The sequence below is a fragment of the Gopherus flavomarginatus genome, chromosome 3 (genome assembly GCF_025201925.1).
Source record: "Gopherus flavomarginatus isolate rGopFla2 chromosome 3, rGopFla2.mat.asm, whole genome shotgun sequence".
In the NCBI taxonomy this organism is placed as follows: Eukaryota; Metazoa; Chordata; order Testudines; family Testudinidae; genus Gopherus; species Gopherus flavomarginatus.
In genome coordinates this window covers 112,855,079-112,874,259 of record NC_066619.1, presented here as the reverse complement: position 1 = coordinate 112,874,259, position 19,181 = coordinate 112,855,079, and the positions used below count along the sequence as shown (strand labels likewise).

Below are 19,181 nucleotides of genomic sequence, written 5' to 3'. Positions count from 1 at the left end.
TCTGTCTTTGTGTTCCACATTTATATTGCTTTTGTGAACCTGCTTTTGATTTTTATCTGCTTTTTAAAATATATATGTGTGTGTGTGTATACATATATGTGTATATATGTATATGTTACATTTAGTGCTTCAGGAGATGGCGGCATTAATAAAGGAATGTATTTGCTTGACGTTTTAGGGTCTTGGTACTGTAATGTCTGTCATGTTTTACTTTCCAGTTTATGCTATTCTGGATCCAGTTTTCTATAATAAACCATGAATATAGGTTATTCATGTAAATATACAGTTCTTCATTAGGCTAAGCATCGATTAGATGCTTCAACTGTGGCATATGGGGCCTTTAAAGATCCTATAGCATTCCTATCATTTCTAAGTCACCAACATTGTACTAAGCAGTGCATAAAATATGGTCTGCGCCTCAGTGAACGGACTGTCTAAACAGTGCATTCAGTACAGTCTGAATATATAATTACACACAATTAAAATACATAGAATACAGGTGAAATTTTCATGCAGTCTGAATTGTTTTCTTCTTTCCTTTCCCCCCATTATCTGAGGGGAGTTAGCACTGAAAACCTGATGGAAGAATTATGTTGTTAGAAGGGATTTGAATGCAGAAGGGAGACTACATGATAAACAGCAAGACAACAGGGTCTTCCATCCATAAGGGGGCAGAATGGGAGAATACAAAAAGGGTGGTCAGGTGGGATGGTTGGAAAGAGTGGAAGCAATGGTAGGGATGTTAACCCCAGTGTCCTGGCCAGGTTCCAACTTGGTGACTGTTAGCTTAGAGTGGAAAAGGCATTTTTCACTTCCTTCATGAAGCTATTGGGTACTGGTGTTGTCCTGTTAAATAGTTGCTGTTTTCTTTCCAACCTTTTATATTCAATTAACAGGAGACTTGGTCTCTGTGTGTAATTTAATTTTGTCTATCTAAGTTTGTAAAACACTTTGGGATGAAAGGCCCTGTAGAAATGAAAGTCCAGAAAGCTGTTTTTCATTTGAGTCCCAACTAGGAGTATGACAGACATTTGAAAGTATAACAGATTCTAGGTGTACTAAAAGTTACAGAGTCTAGGCTGTTTCCTTTGGTTGGAAATTCCTTCCTGTATTTATTAGCTTGGCGAACTGTGTCCTCTGAAATATTCAGATGCACGTTATTTTCTTTGGTTCGCAGCTTTTCCTTCTGTAGTAGTTTAGGATAGGTTATGCTATCATGATACTGTGCTTGGGTAGCTCCAAAGATGAATTTTGCCTTTGATCTAGGTAATTGAAGCTGAAGCAGTCTTACAGGGATTGTCTTACTGGAACACTGAAATAAGCCAAATACACCTAATGATTCTAGTATTTACTAAGAAATTTTACAGATGTGAGAGCTCCCTACATAGGCAATCAAGAACCCAAAGAAATGTCTGAATTAGCGCTGACATCTTAGAGATTTAAATTGTACATCTACAGCAGTGGTCCCCAACCTTTTTGTGGCCAGTAGCACATTCATGTTTTCAGAAGAGTGTGGCGGGCGCCAACAGTTTTTCAAGGCTTATTTTGTATTTGTACATTAAATAATACAAAAAATTCATATTTAATATTACCTAATATATGAATCCAGAGAGAAGAGAAGCCGTGAGGACAGAGGACACTGGCGCCCACAGCCCCGGTGTTTTCTGTCCCCGGCAGGCACGGGGCCGCAGCTCCTCTCCCCAGCTGGGCAGTAGGTGGGCACACACAAATGCCCCGGTGGGCGCCATGGTGCCCACGGGCACTGCGTTGGGAACCACTGTCGTACAGGGTGAATGCTGTTGCTCATACTGAGTTCCTATAAACACGGGCTTCCTGTCCTGTCAGTCAGGTGGAATGTTACTGTTTTTAGGAGTTTACAGGAACACACCCTATTTAGCTGTTTCATTATGTGTCTGTAGAACCCGACATTTTTAAGAAGTGGTTAGTGATTTAGAATGCTTCTGTTTTTTGGACCCCATTTTGAAACACTTTAAAAGCCCCATTTTAAAGCTCAGCCCTTTCTGAAAATCAGCCCTTTAAAGTACTTTAAGTTGAGCACTGAAAATCACTAGTCACTTATGAAAATTTATGCTCCTGTATTTATATAGGTTTACATAACTTTTAGCTTATGGAGAAGATCCTCAGCTGGGTTGATTGTCACAGCTCCATGGAGGGTAATTTACAGTAGCAGAAGACCTGCTCCTATATGCTTATAATAATAGACTTCTGACTATTGTGCTCATCTAATTAGCCAGTTTGCTAAAACTTTTAAATAATATGAAAATATATTTTTACTAATTGAAATATATATATTGCAATTTAAATATGCATTAAATATTGAAGTATATTAATTGTATGGTATTGGCCCCAAGCCTGCTTCTCGTGAAAACAGTGGAACTTTTGCCACTGGATTGGGCCCCATGTGTTCTCTGCAAGAGTTATGCAACAGAGATATTCTTGTATATAAACAAAGTAGTAACCATACTGCAAAATAGTAAATTGTATCATGAAAAATATGTGATATAAATTAGTATCCCTATTCTTTATTATGAAATGCATAAATCAGAAAATTGCGAATATTTATTACTCTGCTGCATAATAAGGAAGGTTTTGTATAATATAGTGGAACTCCTACATTGCAGCAGCAGCCATATTTTGTGTGAATAGTACATAATTGTGGAATGATTGCCACCCTACTCCCGTAGCTTTCTGCTCCTCTTCAGGTTCATTGAAGAGCAGCATGCTGATATGCAGACTCATTATGGTACATATTAGTACTTTGATTTCCACTGCTTTATGTCTAACTTTTCTCTCCAGAAAATTCTAATTTAAATGAAATGATGAAAATATTATATGCAAAAACAATTTGTAAGTTTCCGTGTAGTAAATTATGGGACGGCTGTTTAGTTTTATTACCAGTAACTATCACCCAGGGAACCCCTCTAGCACAGCTCACAACATGTCAATTCTTGCATCATTCAGCATTTACATGAACCCACATGTAAGATAATGCTCATTTATATTTTACTGTGCAGTTGTTATTGTTTGACTGATAATCATTTTTGAGACAGAGAAAGAGTGACATTGAATCCATCTGTGTTAGAGTACTGCTCATAAAAAATTAGCCACAAATCATCTCAAAAAATAAAAAGACCAAAAGATTAAATGGTTCATCTGTATAGTTCTTGAAAGTGAAACTGTATTCATACCTAGCTTCTTGATTGAGAACAAATGCCTCATTAATCTTAAATACCTCAGCCAGAGAATGCTAGTAAAGTCAGGAAGAATAATGACAGACATTTCAGGGAACGCAGCATAGTGTACCCTATGCAGAAGTGCTGTCACCCCTTAGGCACTCTGCGCAAACATATATACCTTTACTTTAAAAAAAAAATTGGGGAAGGAGAAAATGGGGAGGAGAAAGGAAAGAAATGTGCTCGTAGATACTTACTTTAAATGATGAAAATAAATCCAATCAATGAAAATGAAAGAAACGCTGTAAGTTTTAATCTTCACATGAACACACATGCTTTACACCTTAGCTGCTTTAGTCATGCTGAGAACAAAGAATAAAGCATCTCTAAATCCTGAGTACATATTATGTATTACCCCTCCTGGCTAGGTGAATGAGAAGTAACATCTAACTTTTCAGTTTACTTAGCAGGGTCCCACTTTCAAAGGTGCTGAAGTTGCACCTGCAAAATATATATGTATGTATTCAGTCGTATAGGTACATGTGTATTTGTGAATGCACAGGAATGTTTCCTGGGCTCAAGCCATTGTTTTCATACTAACTTGTAGGTAGTCTTTCCCAGGGGTAATAAAGTCAGTTTTTAAGACTCCTTCAAGAAACATAAAATACAGAGAGTGAAATCCTGGCCCTATTGTGAGTTTTGCCAATGATTTTAATTGGGTCAAGATTCCACTGTCTATCATTGTCTGTGTGGGAGAAGGAAGTGCTCAAGATAATTTTAGCTAATTTAAAAGCACTATATTCTGTTATAGAGTTACAGCAGTTTTTTGCAATAGAAAACAAACTACTACATTTCTGTGATTTCTATGATTCTTAAAGTGGCCACAGGCACTCAGTCTTTATATGGAATATCCCGAAGGTGGAAGCTGCAAACTGGTCTGATTGGATTTTGTCAGGTTAGACTTGTCCCTGCTACACTTTTAAAGTGAGGAGACTGCGTAAATGTACACAATCAAACGTTATTTGTCTCTCTGAAATTCTGCTGCTGACTGTAGTTTTAGAGAGACGGGGAGTTACAAATTTACCGTCACAGAAATCCTGCAGACCTTAGTCTGCTTCAGAATTTGAAGTCACTTGCCACAGAAGTGACAACTGAAAGATCAGAGATTTGAAGAGCCCTGGACAATGTTTCAAGGACACTGCATGGTGTGTTACTATTAACCGTGCAATAGTTCTTTATTTAGTTGTTCAATTATTTGTATGCAGATGTGCTTTAAATACATAGGTTTTTATTTCCAAATTCAGATTTAGTGAGTGGATTTATGTTTGATTCTATTTCCTGTTAGAAGAGCCTAATACATGGATTGAGGTGGGCTATTCTTAAAGCTCATTTTATTTCATTTTATTTTATTTTGGTTTGGACCAGGTATTAAAATTGTGACTTGCTGAGGCCTATTTGGCAAATCAGCTAAAACAAGGACATTTAAGACAACAAGCGAAGACTATTTTGTATTGGTATTTCTTTAAGTTATGTCTTCGAAAAGAGCCATTGGAACGTTATTTAATTGTACAAAAATAATGAATTGGGACAGTCTTATTATAATGATGCACTTCTGTATTTGAGGTTGTGTCAGCACGTTCATTATAAACCCATATTTTCAAGGTTTGATAACTCAGCCATAAAAATTTGTGTCATATTGTAACTTGGCACACAAAGTCTTAATCTCCAGCGAAGTATTTTTGTTATCCAAATTTTAAAAGAATTTGGCCATTTTTAAAGGGGAATTATCAGAATTGGTGGACATAAAAATTGTGGCTCCAGTAGGAAAGGCTTAAGTTTCCTGATACTTCCTCTGTATTTCTTTTTCAAACTGATCCATGCTGCTATCAGAAAAATTAATAATAATAATAATAAATAAAAGGACAAATAACTTACTGTGAGAATCACATGCAAGGATTGATACTAGCAATGTGTGTACCTTGGTTTGTGTTTACTGTTAGACTAACAGTCTGTCAGGCAGTGTTTATTAACATGCTCTTTAGAGGCAATATGGTTGGAAAGGATTCAAACTGGATACCTTCCTGACAGGATTGTTTAAATAGCAAATCAAAGTTTAGACTGTCAAACCTGGATACTATCATTTTAACCTAGGAATATAGAAACTATCATAATGGATTGGACCCAAGGTCCATCTAGTCCGTTATTCTGTCTCTGGGATCAGTTCTAGGTGCTTCAGAGGAAAGTGTAAGAACCATGCGGTAGGCAGATGTGGGAAAATCTTGCCCCCCACATTAGGTACCAGGCTGGTCACTAATACTGAATAGAGATTGGCTTAAACACTGAAGTCTGAGGCTTACTGTCACTTCCAAAATGTTTGTTACTAATTGTGAGAACTCTGGATATTTTTGTTATCCAAGTGAATGTCCAATCCATTTTCGAATCTTGATAATTTCTTGGCCTCAACAACATCCTGTGGCAATGAGTTCCACAGTCTTATCACATTTTATATGGAAAGCGTTATCAGTTTTGAATTTGACACCTTTTAATTTAATTGAATGTCCCATTGTTTCTGTGTTATGAGACAGGAAGACCAGAACCACCTCATCTCTCTGCTCTGTGTCATTCCTTATTTTATATACCTTTATCGTGTCTCTTCTTTAAGATAGCAATCCAAATCTTTTAAATCTCTCTTACTATGAGAATTTGTCCATGCCCCTAATGTGGTCACCCTTCTCTGAACGCGCTCTAGTTCTACAATATCCTTTTTGAGATGGGTTGGCCGCAACTACACACAGTATTCCAGAGGAGGCTGCACCATTGGTTTATGTAAAAGCATAATATTCTCTTGATTACTCTCCATCTCATTCTTTATGCATCCTAACATTTTGTTAGCATTTTTTACCACAGCTGCACTTTGAGAAAAAGTCTTCAGGTCCCTTTCTTGAGTTGATGCATTTAATTTTGAACCCTGTAAGGTGTATGAGTAGTTTAAATTTGTCCTTCCAAGGTCTCAGTATGGGACCCTTGGACTGTATACTTTTCAGGGGTATATAAGTAGTTTACTTTGTTTTGTAAAGAGTTGTAGAATCATAAAAATGTTCAGTAATATTGTCTGTTGTATTGGGTAAATGATATGTATATGAAAATATATATCATATTACATATAAGAAACTACAGTAATAGAACATTTTGCAGGTTGCAATGTCAGACACTTAAAAATTAGGAAATTCTAGAATTAAGATTGCCTGTGCAACCTTAATTCTTCCCCCTTGTCCATGTACATTATGACACTGTCTTTAATTCCATAATCACACACTATTTTTTCCATAGGATCCCTATTTTCCCCCCCTTACCTGCCTTCTCAGAACTGGCTGAACCGCTTTGGCTGAAATTTAAAAAAAAAAAAAAAAAAAAAGAAAAAAAAAGAAAAAAAAAAAGCTAGAGGTAGACAGCCAACATGGAAATTTTTAGGTGAAGCAGTAAAATTTTTGCAGTTATAAGCAACTGAAAACAGGGTCTTATCATGGGAAGCGTTGGGCAACTGTAATAATAGGTGGTGCTACCAGCCCTGACAGTGCACACCTATGACAGATCGATTTTAATCTGCTGAAAATTCATATTTTATATGTTGTATAAATGTTGAGTTTTTCTGAAGAAATAGAAGCTGTGTCTGTATAAAGAGTTGGTTTTAAGGTAACACCACAAGTCACAGACTGTAAATATTTGAAAGGAGGTTAATCGACATCCCAAAAGGCTGTTTTCCAGCTGCAGTCCGTCACCTTGGAGTGAAATGAAAATCCACCCTAAGAGAGAGCCCCTTTAAAGAACACTTCCAGAAGAATGTTGTGGAAAAAAAGGGGTAGAAAACCAAACTGCTTATCCAAAGCAATGAACACAAATCTGAATGGATTTGGGAAGTATGTAATGTATGTAATGTGAGAGACAGCATTGGCACCTCAGAAGGGGTATCTATGTTAATACCTTGTGGGTGACCAGACTGTGAGACTGAGAGAAGAGGGAGGGAGAGCCAGGGACACTTATTTTGGGTTCAGAGGGGATGCCCTGTAGAAGAGAACAGGGCGAGCTGGGAAAAGTGTAAACTTTTGTTTCTGCACTGCAACTACACAAATTGTACTACACAGCTTAGCTTTGGCAGAGTTCAAGATTAGAAGCTTATTTAAATTTATGATTTTTCTCTAAACTTCATAAACTTGTTTTTAAGGAGACCATATGAGTCCAAGATTATTTTGAGATAATGTCACTCAGTATATTCATGAAGGGGAATCGATCTCTTCTCAGTGGCAATGGGGGAGAAAACTGTGGCTATCCTTTCGCAGATGGCTGAGACAGCATCTTAAGAAATGCTTTCCAGTCACTGGTTGCAGTCAGTAGAGGCATGGGAAAAGCCTGTTGACCATGAGGAGTAGCAGAAAAAGGAGACCTAAGATTACAATACTAAATATATAATTTGACTGAGCAAATAGTGAGCTACTTAAAATGCTGCAAACATATTATCAATACTTGCCATGCATTAACCCACCAGCCAAAATACGTATTTACCTGAAATGATCTATTCTGGTACCTCTGTTAATTAAAGTTCTTTTTCTAAGCTTCCATGAGTCCATTTTGTTTGTTTTTCAAAATAGAGGCTCTTATTAACAAACAAACAAACAAAAATGATAGTAAGAGTAGGCTAGGCTGTGAGGATTAAAGTCAAGCTGACATCATTTAATTGTTCTGTATCATTTTTACCAGTCACCATACACATGGTATAGTATTTATGTATTTTTTTTCCTTTACAATGTATGCTTAGCACTGCAGAACAACAATGCATTTTTCCTAGACTGGTTTGCTGTGAAATTTAAATATGTTTCTATATCATATTAAAAACATAGAGTTAGCTCCCATCCCAAATGTAACTTTTTTTATAAAGCTGCTGATGTGAAGCTATTCAAAATCTAGTGTGCCACTCTGGCATTTTTACATTTTTGTGACAAATTAATATTACTAAAAGTTTCTATAGAATGTAACCATTTAGAAGACAAGCATATGAAGAGTAATAGGTGTCTAGACAACTAATTCCCAGAAAATAATTTGTTTGATGAATTTAGCTCCTTTTTCTGCTTGCAGAATGCCCTTGACAAATCACGAGTTCCTTGGATTCCTTCGTTGTTCATATGCGTTCAGAGCATTTTTTAAACTTAGTTATATAGTGTACTCTGAATATTTGATACTTGAAATTCAAATGGGTCAGTTAAATTTGATTGGTCACATATGTAATTTTTTTTCCTGTTCCCTGATTGACTAAGGGCAGCTCTTATGATCTGATTTTGAAGAAGCCACAGGGGCTTTCACTGTCTCAGGGAGAGAGAGTAATTTAAGGAGAAAGCAGGATGTGAAAAGTTCATAGCCTCGTTGTCAGTAAGAGTACTGTCAAATCTTTGTTTGGCTTGTTTATACGCATCTGTGCCAAGGCTCTGCAGATGGGTTTGGGGAATCTTATTTCCTTGCTGTGTCAAACAGACACCTATCCCATATAAAATACTGCTCCCTCTGAAGAGAGTACTCACGTGAGTTCAAAAACCATTTTCTGTAAGCATGGGTGTCAGAAACGACAACAATAGCTTGAAAGTTGGAAGAAAGTGAAAAAAGGTACTCAGACCCAACCAGAGGACGTTCATTTTTAAATTTCAATGAATAGTTGTATGATATTTTGTGGTATTTACTGTGGCCTAATAATAACTAATAACTAATTAATTTTGAATTAATAAATGATATTCATTTGAGCAAACCTGATCCCCATCTTGGCTATAATTACAGGTAGGATGGACAAAGAGAAGGGAGGTTCACTCAGTTTACTTGTATGTCAGCCTTTCAATGCAGTTCATTGTAAAAACAGTAGCAAAGCAATGAAAAAGACAATGTACATGTGTAAGGATACCATAGGGTGGTTACAAACCTTGCTATACCATTGTAAACCGGAGTAATTGTACAATATCAAATGGAAGAGTCTTGACAGTCTGGGTACCACAGGGTGCTTGATACTGGCAATTATACTATTTATTATCTTCATTAAGGATCTGGAAGATTAAGTAAACTGTAGATTCAATATGTTCTCAAATCATATGAAACTAGGCAAGATTGCCTGCTCACTAAAGGAGAGATGTTTTTTAAAAGTATAGAATGTTCTGGAGATCTTTAAACAGATCAGCAATTTAAAATGGTCTAAGATTTAATTTAGATAAATGTGAAATAATAGACATGAGGAGAAATTAATATTCAGCCAAAGTACAAAATGGGAGGAAGTTTCTTGTGTAAAGCAAGCGATGAATTTTAGGAGTGATGGTGGATAACAGATTGGACATATTCTTCTAGTACAGTGCAGCTGCAGCAAAGACCACTGCTATCCTGAGATATGTATATCTTCTGTAGGCCATGGGCAAGAGCTAGTAGTGCATACATCATTTTACCAATACTACTTTTGTCCATAGCAGATGTAATTGTCCAAGCTTAGTGCTTCTCAGCACTTAAAGGATTTCTTCCTGCTTTTAGTTTAAATAATCACCTCCTTCCCAACCAACCCCTACGCAAAACATCCAAACTCCAAATTTTCATTGTTGGCAATATGGCTAAGGTAGAATTTGCCATATCAGATCACACCAGATGCATATACTCCAATAGTCCATGTGAGTTTCTGTACTGTGCTTCTGAGACACACAGTATAGAACGCATAGTCCATGGGGAAGGGGAGTTGAGGTGGCTTTAAGCTACCTTTGTATCCTTCCATTTCTGGGCTGCTCCATGCTCCACCAATGAAATTCAGACATCTCTAGGGGGCTGTTTAAGATATGACAGCCTCTCCCCAGCTGCTTATGGGTCACATCACTGCCCAGAGTCTCTGCAATGTTATGTGTTTAGGGACCTTCTCCCTCCAGTATGTCCACTACACAAGGGCTTGTCCTTGGAAGACAGCCATAAGGGGCAGTCATTCATTGAGGGAATCCTCCCCTACCAGGAATTACAGTTTTTACAACCTTTTACATCAGTCAGACCCTTTTACCTGGTGTAAAGGTGCTGGAGTGGAGGTGAGAGTCCCGCCTTCTGTCTCTGACCGTGACAGTGCCCCAGAAGAAGATGCAAGAAACTCTATAGTAGATACCTATGGAATGAACAGCAATATAGGTGGTTTCTTAATAACAACCTGACATAGAGAAATTTCTATAAGGAAAAAACTGAATTTTTACCCTCTGCTGCTTGAATAATCTTTATTGTATTCATAGGAAGTTTTCAGGGCTCTGAGCCTTGCCTAGATGCAATAACAGAATATAATGCAGGTGGTAACTTTAGGCTCTTCCTTCTAATTACAAATATTTGTCACAGGTGAGGGACATTAAAACAAGTTTATTCTTATCTCAGCATTAATTTTTAGAACAAAACATGAACAACAACAGCAGGGGATTATAAAGTAGGAGTAAAAATACTGACTGTTATTTTTCAGACATTTTTAAAGCAAGAATGGAAGAAGAAATGTGCTACCATAAGGTTTAGAAACCATCGAACTGTGTGAGGGGTGGGGAGAAAGTGAGTTCATACAAATGAGCTTTTTGTTCCAAGGAGGCATTCCTAAAACAGATTTTTTCTTTCTTTCCCTATCTGGAGAGATTATTCTAGCTCTTCCTTTTGGTTATCCCTATCAAACTGCTGCAGTACTGAAAGAGTCGTGGATGGGTTCCTTAAGGAAATGCTGTTGTCTCTCTTCCCCTGTTATTGATCACTACAGAGGTAGAAAGATCGTAGGCCTGATGTCCCTTTCCCCTCTCTGGGTAACAGAGATCCATTTTGGATCTTTCCCTATGTGCTTCCTGGCCCATTCATTTTCTCACTGACTGTGAGACATGTGTGAAGCTGCAGAGCACAGTTTTGACTGAGCCAGGATTTGGGCCTATAACCTTTATGTCTATTTGGATCAAACTTCTCTTTTCCCTCATGTTCCTTTTCTCTGTCTTGACACCAAGAGACAGATTCATCTGCAATAAATTTGACTTCTTTAAATTTTATTTTTCAGGCTCTTTTAAATGGAAAGACTTTTCTGTGTGACATGATTACAAAATTATATGTTTCCTCGTGTTTTTTTTGTTGTCATTATTGGAAACTGTCCTGTCCCTGTAAGCTGCTTAGAGGCACTCTTGTCATGATATTTCAGAGTCAGCTGAGAGTGATGTGAACTAAAGTGTACAAAGCCTTAGCTTTTTGGATACTTGGCATCTAGTTTAGGAAAATCCTCACCTTTCTTGGCTCAGTAGTTCTCCACCAGTGTGTTGCTCATGGTACAGGGGTATCATATGCCAGATAAGGACGGTAATGTACTTGTTTATTCAGCCTTGATATGGCCATACTTGAGAATATATAGATTTCAGCATCTCATTATGCTAATGACAGATAAATGAGAGAGAATCCAGAGAAGAGCAACAAACATGATAAAAGGATTAGAAGATCTGACCTTGAGAGGTTATGGGAATTTAACATTACAGCTTGAAGAAAAGGAGACTGAGTGGAGGATATGATAAGAGTCTACAAATATTTGAGAGGTAATAAGATAAAGGAAGAAGAGGGATTATCTCCAGTGCTTGAAGCAACATAACAAGGAACAGTGCTTGAAATAGTAAGAATGTAGGTTAAACCAGTTCTGCTTGGCATGTGGATCGAGAAAGACACGAAATCCCTGGGGCAGACCAGAGTTCCTCTTGCTCTACCTGCTGCCATACAACATAGTTGGAAGTATACAGAATAGAAACACCAGACTACTTCTCCTTTTCTCCAAGCAGCCAGGGAAATTGAGAGCCCGAGAGAGAGGAGAAATAGCCCAGCTCAATGGGAGTGGGTCACACTGATGGGGTGTCAGACCAGTCCAGGGAGCATATGCTCAGAAGAGGAGCTTTGAGCGGTCGGAGAAATTCAAGATTCTGTGTGATAGGGCCCAGTTGCAGAACCCCACTTACAACTCTAGGAGACTCCTTAGTTTGGGGTAAAATTCCTGTTCCAGGAAAAGAGTTTATTCTCAGAGAGCCAACAGCCAGTAAAGTCCCTTGGAAAAAATGCCCTTAGCCTTTTGGGCTGTTTACTCGGAAAACAAGGGTTACAATGGTAAACAAAATAATACAATTTGGGTCCCTCCCAGTGAGGAAGCAGACCATTATTTCTCTCTAAAGCTGCAGCCACTTTCTGTCCAGTTTTCCCATTTACATCTGTTCCTAGTAATTGGGTCTAGTTCCCATGCTTTGAACATTTGAGGGAACTACTCTGGGTCATAATGTTCCACTCACTGAGGCAGGCATTGCATGCTTCTATAAAGGGTATGGAATGTGGGGGAACTGTGACCTTGAGGGCACATTTTTGGGTTCCAAGTGGTCTATCCAACCAACACACCCTGAATCACCTCTGACTGTCCAGTGTAAACAAGCTACTGTGGGTAAAGCAATGAGCAGCTCCTGGAATACTATCTTCCCTCCCTATTTCCTTATACAATTGATGATCCCTAATACATCAGAGCTACAAGATCAGACGGCAGCTTTTTAGCTCAAGATTTAGATCTCCAACACACAACTCAGCTACAAAGCTCCTTGGGGCAGGGACTATCTTTTAGTTCTGTGTTTGTATCGTGCCCAGCACAATGGAGTCCAGCTCCATGATAGGCTCACTGGTGCTACGGTATTACAAATTATAAATAATCATAAGAATTAGTGTGCATGTGTCCCAGGGCCCCAGAACTACCAGTCAGTGCTCTCCACTCTATGCGTCATGTAGCATGGGGGGAACAGTGTTAGGAAGCAATGTAGAGAGGGGAACAAAACCCAGTAATGAAGAAAAAAAGAAAGGAAAATTAAAACTTGGGGAGAGAAGATAAGAAGACAGAAGGAAAGAGAAAGGAGGCAGAAAAGGAGGAGGGCTGAAGAGAGAGAGGGAATCATCAGAAAGGAGTAGGCAGAGCACTTGTGCTAGAGTGTGGTGTGAGGAGGTGGAGTGGGAGAGCCTATTCACCAAACTATTCCTCTGACCAAAGAAATCTTGGGAACCACAGAAACAGGCCTTGCCCTGCACCCTGAAAATCAACAAACTTGTGCTCTGTTGGATCAAGGAGACAATACAGTTCCAGAGTCACCGGCCCCGCACTAACTTTATTATTAGCTTTCATAGAGCACTTTTCATCAGTAGATCTCAAAGCACTTTACAAAGGAGGTCTCTATCATCCCCATTTGAGAGATGGAAACTGAGGCAAAGGGAAGTAACTGGCTTGCCCAAGGTCACTCAGCAGGCCAGTAATAGAGCCAGAAATAGAACATAGGTCTCCTGAGCCCCAATCCAGTGCTCTAGCTGCTAGATCACACTACCTCTCACAGTGTACAAATCTGGGAATTATCAGCATAAGTGTCCTAGCCGATCTCTATTATTGTGCAATTGCTTGACAAAAAAGCTCATCCCCAAAGTACACAGTTGAAGTCTATGATTCCATAGTAATTTCTACTAATTTAATGATATGCAATTTTAATTCAGTTTAATCTGATGGGCTCTGTATCAATTCCAGGTACAGGACTTTATATTCAAGCATTAGGGGAATGCCCTTGCATTTGAAATCTATTCAAATGATTGGTCAGTTTTTTTCAACGGTTATTCTCAAAACTTGTTTTTTCTGTGGCTCTTTGGACTTGTTATTCTATTATTACATTTTTATATTTGTCTTGTGTGGCACTGTGATGTTTGTGAATGTCATGTTATAAGTCAGTCAATAATAATAGTTTGCAAATCCTTTAAAACATTAAATGAATAAAATTGGCATTACTAGTAGTCAGTATCACTTGTTTTTACTTCTTTTCTTTAGGAATGCTGTCTCTGCAATTTGAGAGGTGGTGCACTCAAGCAAACTACTGACAAGAAGTAAGTGATGGATACACTCAGATCAGTCTCGTTAGTTTTAAACTCCGTTCACATACATATTTACACATAGAGAACTTCCAAATATAATTACTTGACAGTGTCCCCTTAAGTGGAATAGCTTAACATCCAGGGCCCACTGAAGACATCGAATCGAGCCTCTAGCATTTTGTGAACACACTTACGTGCTTACAAATAAACATTTGTTTTGTTATTTGAACATTCTTTACTATTCTAAACTCTGCTCTGCTAGTCACTATATAAAGGAAGCAGATGAAAGCTCATTTGTCATTGTTTGCATGGGCAAGCCTTATCACACATTCAAACGTATTTTCTTCTTTAGTACTGGAATTTTGTGATTACAGCAGTTAATATGGCATCTGTGAACTTTTGACAGATATAAGCATGTCATTAACAAATTAATCATTCTGAATCCTTTTAGTGGTTCTGGATCTTGAGGTGATTTGCTTTATTGCTCTTCATTTTATAATGGACTCCCAAAAATGGTACTGTAGCTGACATCATGCGATTAATAAGACTAATATTTATTTTACATGGTGATGATAAAATGAAGCACAGTGCGTCAGATATTCTTGGGAGATGAAATGGAAAAAGTTGTGCTTTAGTATTTGTTCATGTGCAGTTGTAGAAGAACCTACTATTCATTTTGAATCTTTGCTTGGCATAATTCATGCAACATTTCATGACTTACACTTGACTTTTTTCATTAAAACCCTTCTATGCCCAAAGAGAATCTAGCAGAGTGATACAAGATCATCTAGTCCAAACTTACTTTATCCTGGCTCCAGTTCTATTCAAACATTTTTATTAATGACTTGGATAATGGAGTGGAGAGTAAGCTTATAAAATTTGCAGATGACACTAAACTGGGAGGGAGGGCTGCAACCACTTTGGAGGATTATAGTTCAAAACAACCTTGACAAACAGGAGAATTGGTCTGAAATCAACAAGATGAAATTCAATGAAGACAAAGTGCAAAGTATTACTTTTAGAGACGAAAAATCAAATGCACAACTACTAAATGGGGAATAACTGGCATCGGGGTTCTCCCAACAAATTTTTTGGTGGCCTCAGAGTGCGGCCACCTACTCTTGGTCGTGGCCACTCTGACAATTTTCCCTAAAATACTTACGGTACTTAACAAATAAAGGAAAAACAAATAAATATGCACATACACATGTCCAAATCATTGTAATTTATTTATGTAGGGTTTTTGCAGGCTCAATAATAAAAATAATGTACAGTTGTTTCTATTCTTTTCTGGACCTAAACAGAATAGAAACAAAATCAGTACTTGGTCCTGCTATTGAAGGCAGGGGGCTGGACTCGATGAGGTTTCAAGGTCCCTTCCAGTTCTATGAGATAGGTATATCTCCATATTTTAAAAGAAGGCTAAGGGGGCACCTGATAAGTCCTCAGAGATGTTAAGGTCTGTTGCAGAGAGGCTGATGATCAATTGTTCTACATGTCCACTGAAGGTAGGACAAGAAGTAATGAGCTTAGTCTGCAGCAAGGGAAATTTAGGGTCGATATTAGGAAAAACTTTCTAACTCTAAGGAGTAGTTAAGTTCTGGAATAGGCTTCCAAAGGAGGTTGTGGAATCCCCATCTTTGGAGGTTTTCAAGAACAGGTTAGACAAACCCCTGTTGGGGTGTTCTAGGTTTTCTTGATCCTGTCTCAATGCAGGGGGCTGGACTAGATGACTTCTCAAGGTCCCTTCAAGCTCTACATTTCTGAGTCTTTTTCTGTAATTTTAGATCTGTTTTAAACTGAATTTTCATTTATCACTTGCTTTTCTTACTAAAGTGTTGACAGGTGTAAACAGATTAACAAATAAACTAACAAAAACAGCAAAAAGGTGTCACCTAAATAGAATGCAATATTGTCTTTGTCTCAGGCACAGGGGAAGAAAGACAAAGTACAAAGGTTGTGATTTAATTAGGCCACAACTTTAACAACGGAATTCATCTGGGAAATATATATTGCAATAACTCATACATTGCAAGTCATGATTCCTTCTTTAATCATTTCCACCTGATGGGGAGCAGAAAGTGAGCCTCCCATCCCTGCCCAGCTGGTTCCTAGCTCATTGCAGGGACCCACTCCACTACCTTCACCTCATATCAGGGTTAAGGGATTGGGGAAAGCTGGTTGTCTCTTTGTTGTACCAGACATAGGGAGCCCCAGCTCCAGTCCCCAGCCAACCTGCTGAATTGTGACAACATGAGCTGTGCCTCCTGATCTACTCCACCAGGTCCATGAGCTGAAGTGTGGAAAATTAAAAAAAAAAAAATCCTACCCCTGCTAATCTGTCAGTGGGAGAAAAATTCTTTCTCAGTCCCCCAAAAAAGCAACTAACTGAAGTCCAGAGCAGACCAAAAAACCCCAATCCTATGCTAATCTCCTGGGAGGGAAGGCTCAAACTAGAAGGACAGAGCTTATAAACCCTCCTCCAGCCACTCAGAGGCCAGTGGCTTACCTGAGTCCCACCAGCCTGTCCACTAGCTCAGGTGATGCTTTCCTCCCCTCTTGGCTAGCCCATTCCAAACCCTCGTGGAAGGGGAGACCCTAAATAGACCCATTAACCCAGTGGTTCCCAAACTCATTCCACCTCTTGTTCAGGGAAAGCCCCTGGCGGGCCAGGCCGGTTTGTTTACCTGCCATGTCCACAGGTTCAGCCAATTGCAGCTCCCAGTGCCCGCGGTTTGCTACTCCAGGCCAATGGGGGTTGTGGGAAGCGGCGACCAGTATGTCCCTCAGCCCGCACCACTTCCTGCAGCTCCCATTGGCCTGGAGAGGCAAACCACAGCCACTGGGAGCTGCTATCGGCTGAACCTGCGGACGCAGCAGGTAAACAAACCAGCCTGGCCCAGTAGGGGCTTTCCCTGCACAAGTGGTGGAACAAGCCTGGGAACCACTGCATTAACCATTTTTCCCTGCCAGTCCAGAAAAAGCCTCCATGACTTTGGGACTGCGGGAGTTACATTTGATGTCTGATGCTGAGAGTTCAAACACAGCAGGTTTGAAAACACCAGGATATCTCTTTTGTGCACAGTTTCTTAAAAGTATTTTAAAAATTCATGTGTCGCTGCTTTTAGTTTTTGGAGGAAACTGCCACCATGCATGCTGTAAAAACGGTAATCATGCCCATAATCGGAAACTTTGCATTCTATATCACTGTTGGTCCATTAAAAATTGTGAAATAATAGCTCTCTACGGCAGGCCTCAACTTCTGTCTCCTTGTCCATATAGTAAATTACATTGCTATGGATCTTTGACCACCTCACCTCCACTCTGTCCATAGATTCATCTTCTCCTGGACATGATCTACCATTCCAAACCTATAAGCAGCTTCAAAACAACCTGCTCCTGCCAATCTGGCAGTGTGTGTATTTTTTCTGCTTCATATAGAATCTACTCCCCACCCATATATACTGATTTGAGGTGCAGGTTGGGCACTATACAGTTGTGATAGACTGAAGGACTAATGAACCAGGAATACCAGGGGAGTGAGAGCTTTACCCCATCGGCGAGCTGTGAATCCCTTTGTTCAGTGGAACACCACACTTGTTTTGAGCCCCTGGTAGATTACGAGAGGTTAGACCATAAAGCTCTGACATGATGATTTATAGAAGAGCTACTTTATTTATAACTTTTCTCTCTCCTCAAGGCGCTTTATAGTTAGCTACCTGATATTAAGGCACTCTGGCTTTACAGGCAGGTGGTTATGAAAAAAAGTTTTAATAAAAAATATTAAAACTCAAACAATATTTCTGTAAACTGTGGCATGACCATCTGTTATCCAGGAGGGTGTGAGGTCGTCTAAAGTCTTTATTGGGCCTCATTTGGGACGGCCTGCATAAATTTCTCATCTCTACATCACTTGGAGTACTGCTCTCATTTCATACTCATGCCAGTCGCACTTTCATACCACACAACACTTTTATCTATTTTATATTTATGCTGCACTTTTCTGGATATTTTTCTTAAATCTGAATGACTAAAATAGCATTATTATGGTGCAGGAGGGAGCAATGGTTCCCCGTTTGGTCTCTTCCCCCTAAGTCCCTGCTGGCCCCAGACCCTGCCCTTGCGGACCGTTTCAGGTCTTTGTTTCCTGCATACTTCAGGGAGATCTGCAAGAATTGGAGCGGAGTAAGTGCATGGAACTGGAAGGGACAGTGGAGTAGGAGGGCACTGGGGGCAGTAAAGAAGGAGAGAGTCATAGAAATGTAGGGCTGGAAGGGACCTCAAGTGGTCCTACCTGTGCTGAGGCAGGATTATTCCTGGACCATCACTGACAGGTGTTTGTCTAATCTCCAGTTACGGGGCTTCCACAACCTCCCTTGGCAACCCATTCCAGTGCTTAACAATCCTTATAGTTAGGGAAATTATCTTAATATCTACCCTAAATTTCCCTTGCTGCAAACTAACCTGATTACTACTTGGTGGACATGGAGAATAATTGATCACTGTCCTCTTTAGAACAATCTTTTACATATTTATCATATTGTGATGGGTTAGATCACAGAACCCCCCCTGGGAGCTGCCAACTGATTTGCCAAGACTACCTCTGCTCCTGTTTTTCTTGCTAGCTCAGTACTCCAGCACCCTGTCTTGCTGAGCCAGACACTCCTGTCGGCTCCAACAAAGACCCAGGGTCTGAATTACTTGCCCCAAAGCTGCAGGTTTAGCTGAAAGCAGCTCACAGAAGTGCACTTATCTTTGGCGCTCAGATGCCCAACCCCCAATGGGGTCTAAACCCAAATAAATCCTTTTTACCCTGTATAAAGCTTATGCAGGATAAACTCATAAATTGTTCATCCTCTGTAACACTGATAGAGAGAGATGCACAGTTGTTTGCTCCCCCAGATATTAATACATACTCTGAGTTAATAAGTAAAAAGTGCTTTTATTAAATACAGAAAGTAGGACTTAAGTGGTTCCAAGTAGTAGCAGACAGAGCAAAGTAAGTTACCAAGCAAAATAAAATAAAATGTACAAATCTATGTCTAAACAAACAATACAGATAAGATC

At 39.2% G+C, this 19,181-nt stretch overlaps 1 protein-coding gene across 2 annotated transcripts in view; it reads left to right on the top strand.

The window, feature by feature from the left end:
• Positions 1-19,181, top strand: part of KDM4C (lysine demethylase 4C) — a 443,189-nt gene that overhangs the window by 307,460 nt on the left and 116,548 nt on the right. For both annotated transcript variants that reach the window (XM_050943102.1, XM_050943101.1), the window contains one exon: positions 14,071-14,126. In XM_050943102.1, coding sequence (XP_050799059.1) covers positions 14,071-14,126 — 56 coding nt within the window. The remainder of the gene's footprint in view (positions 1-14,070; positions 14,127-19,181) is intronic.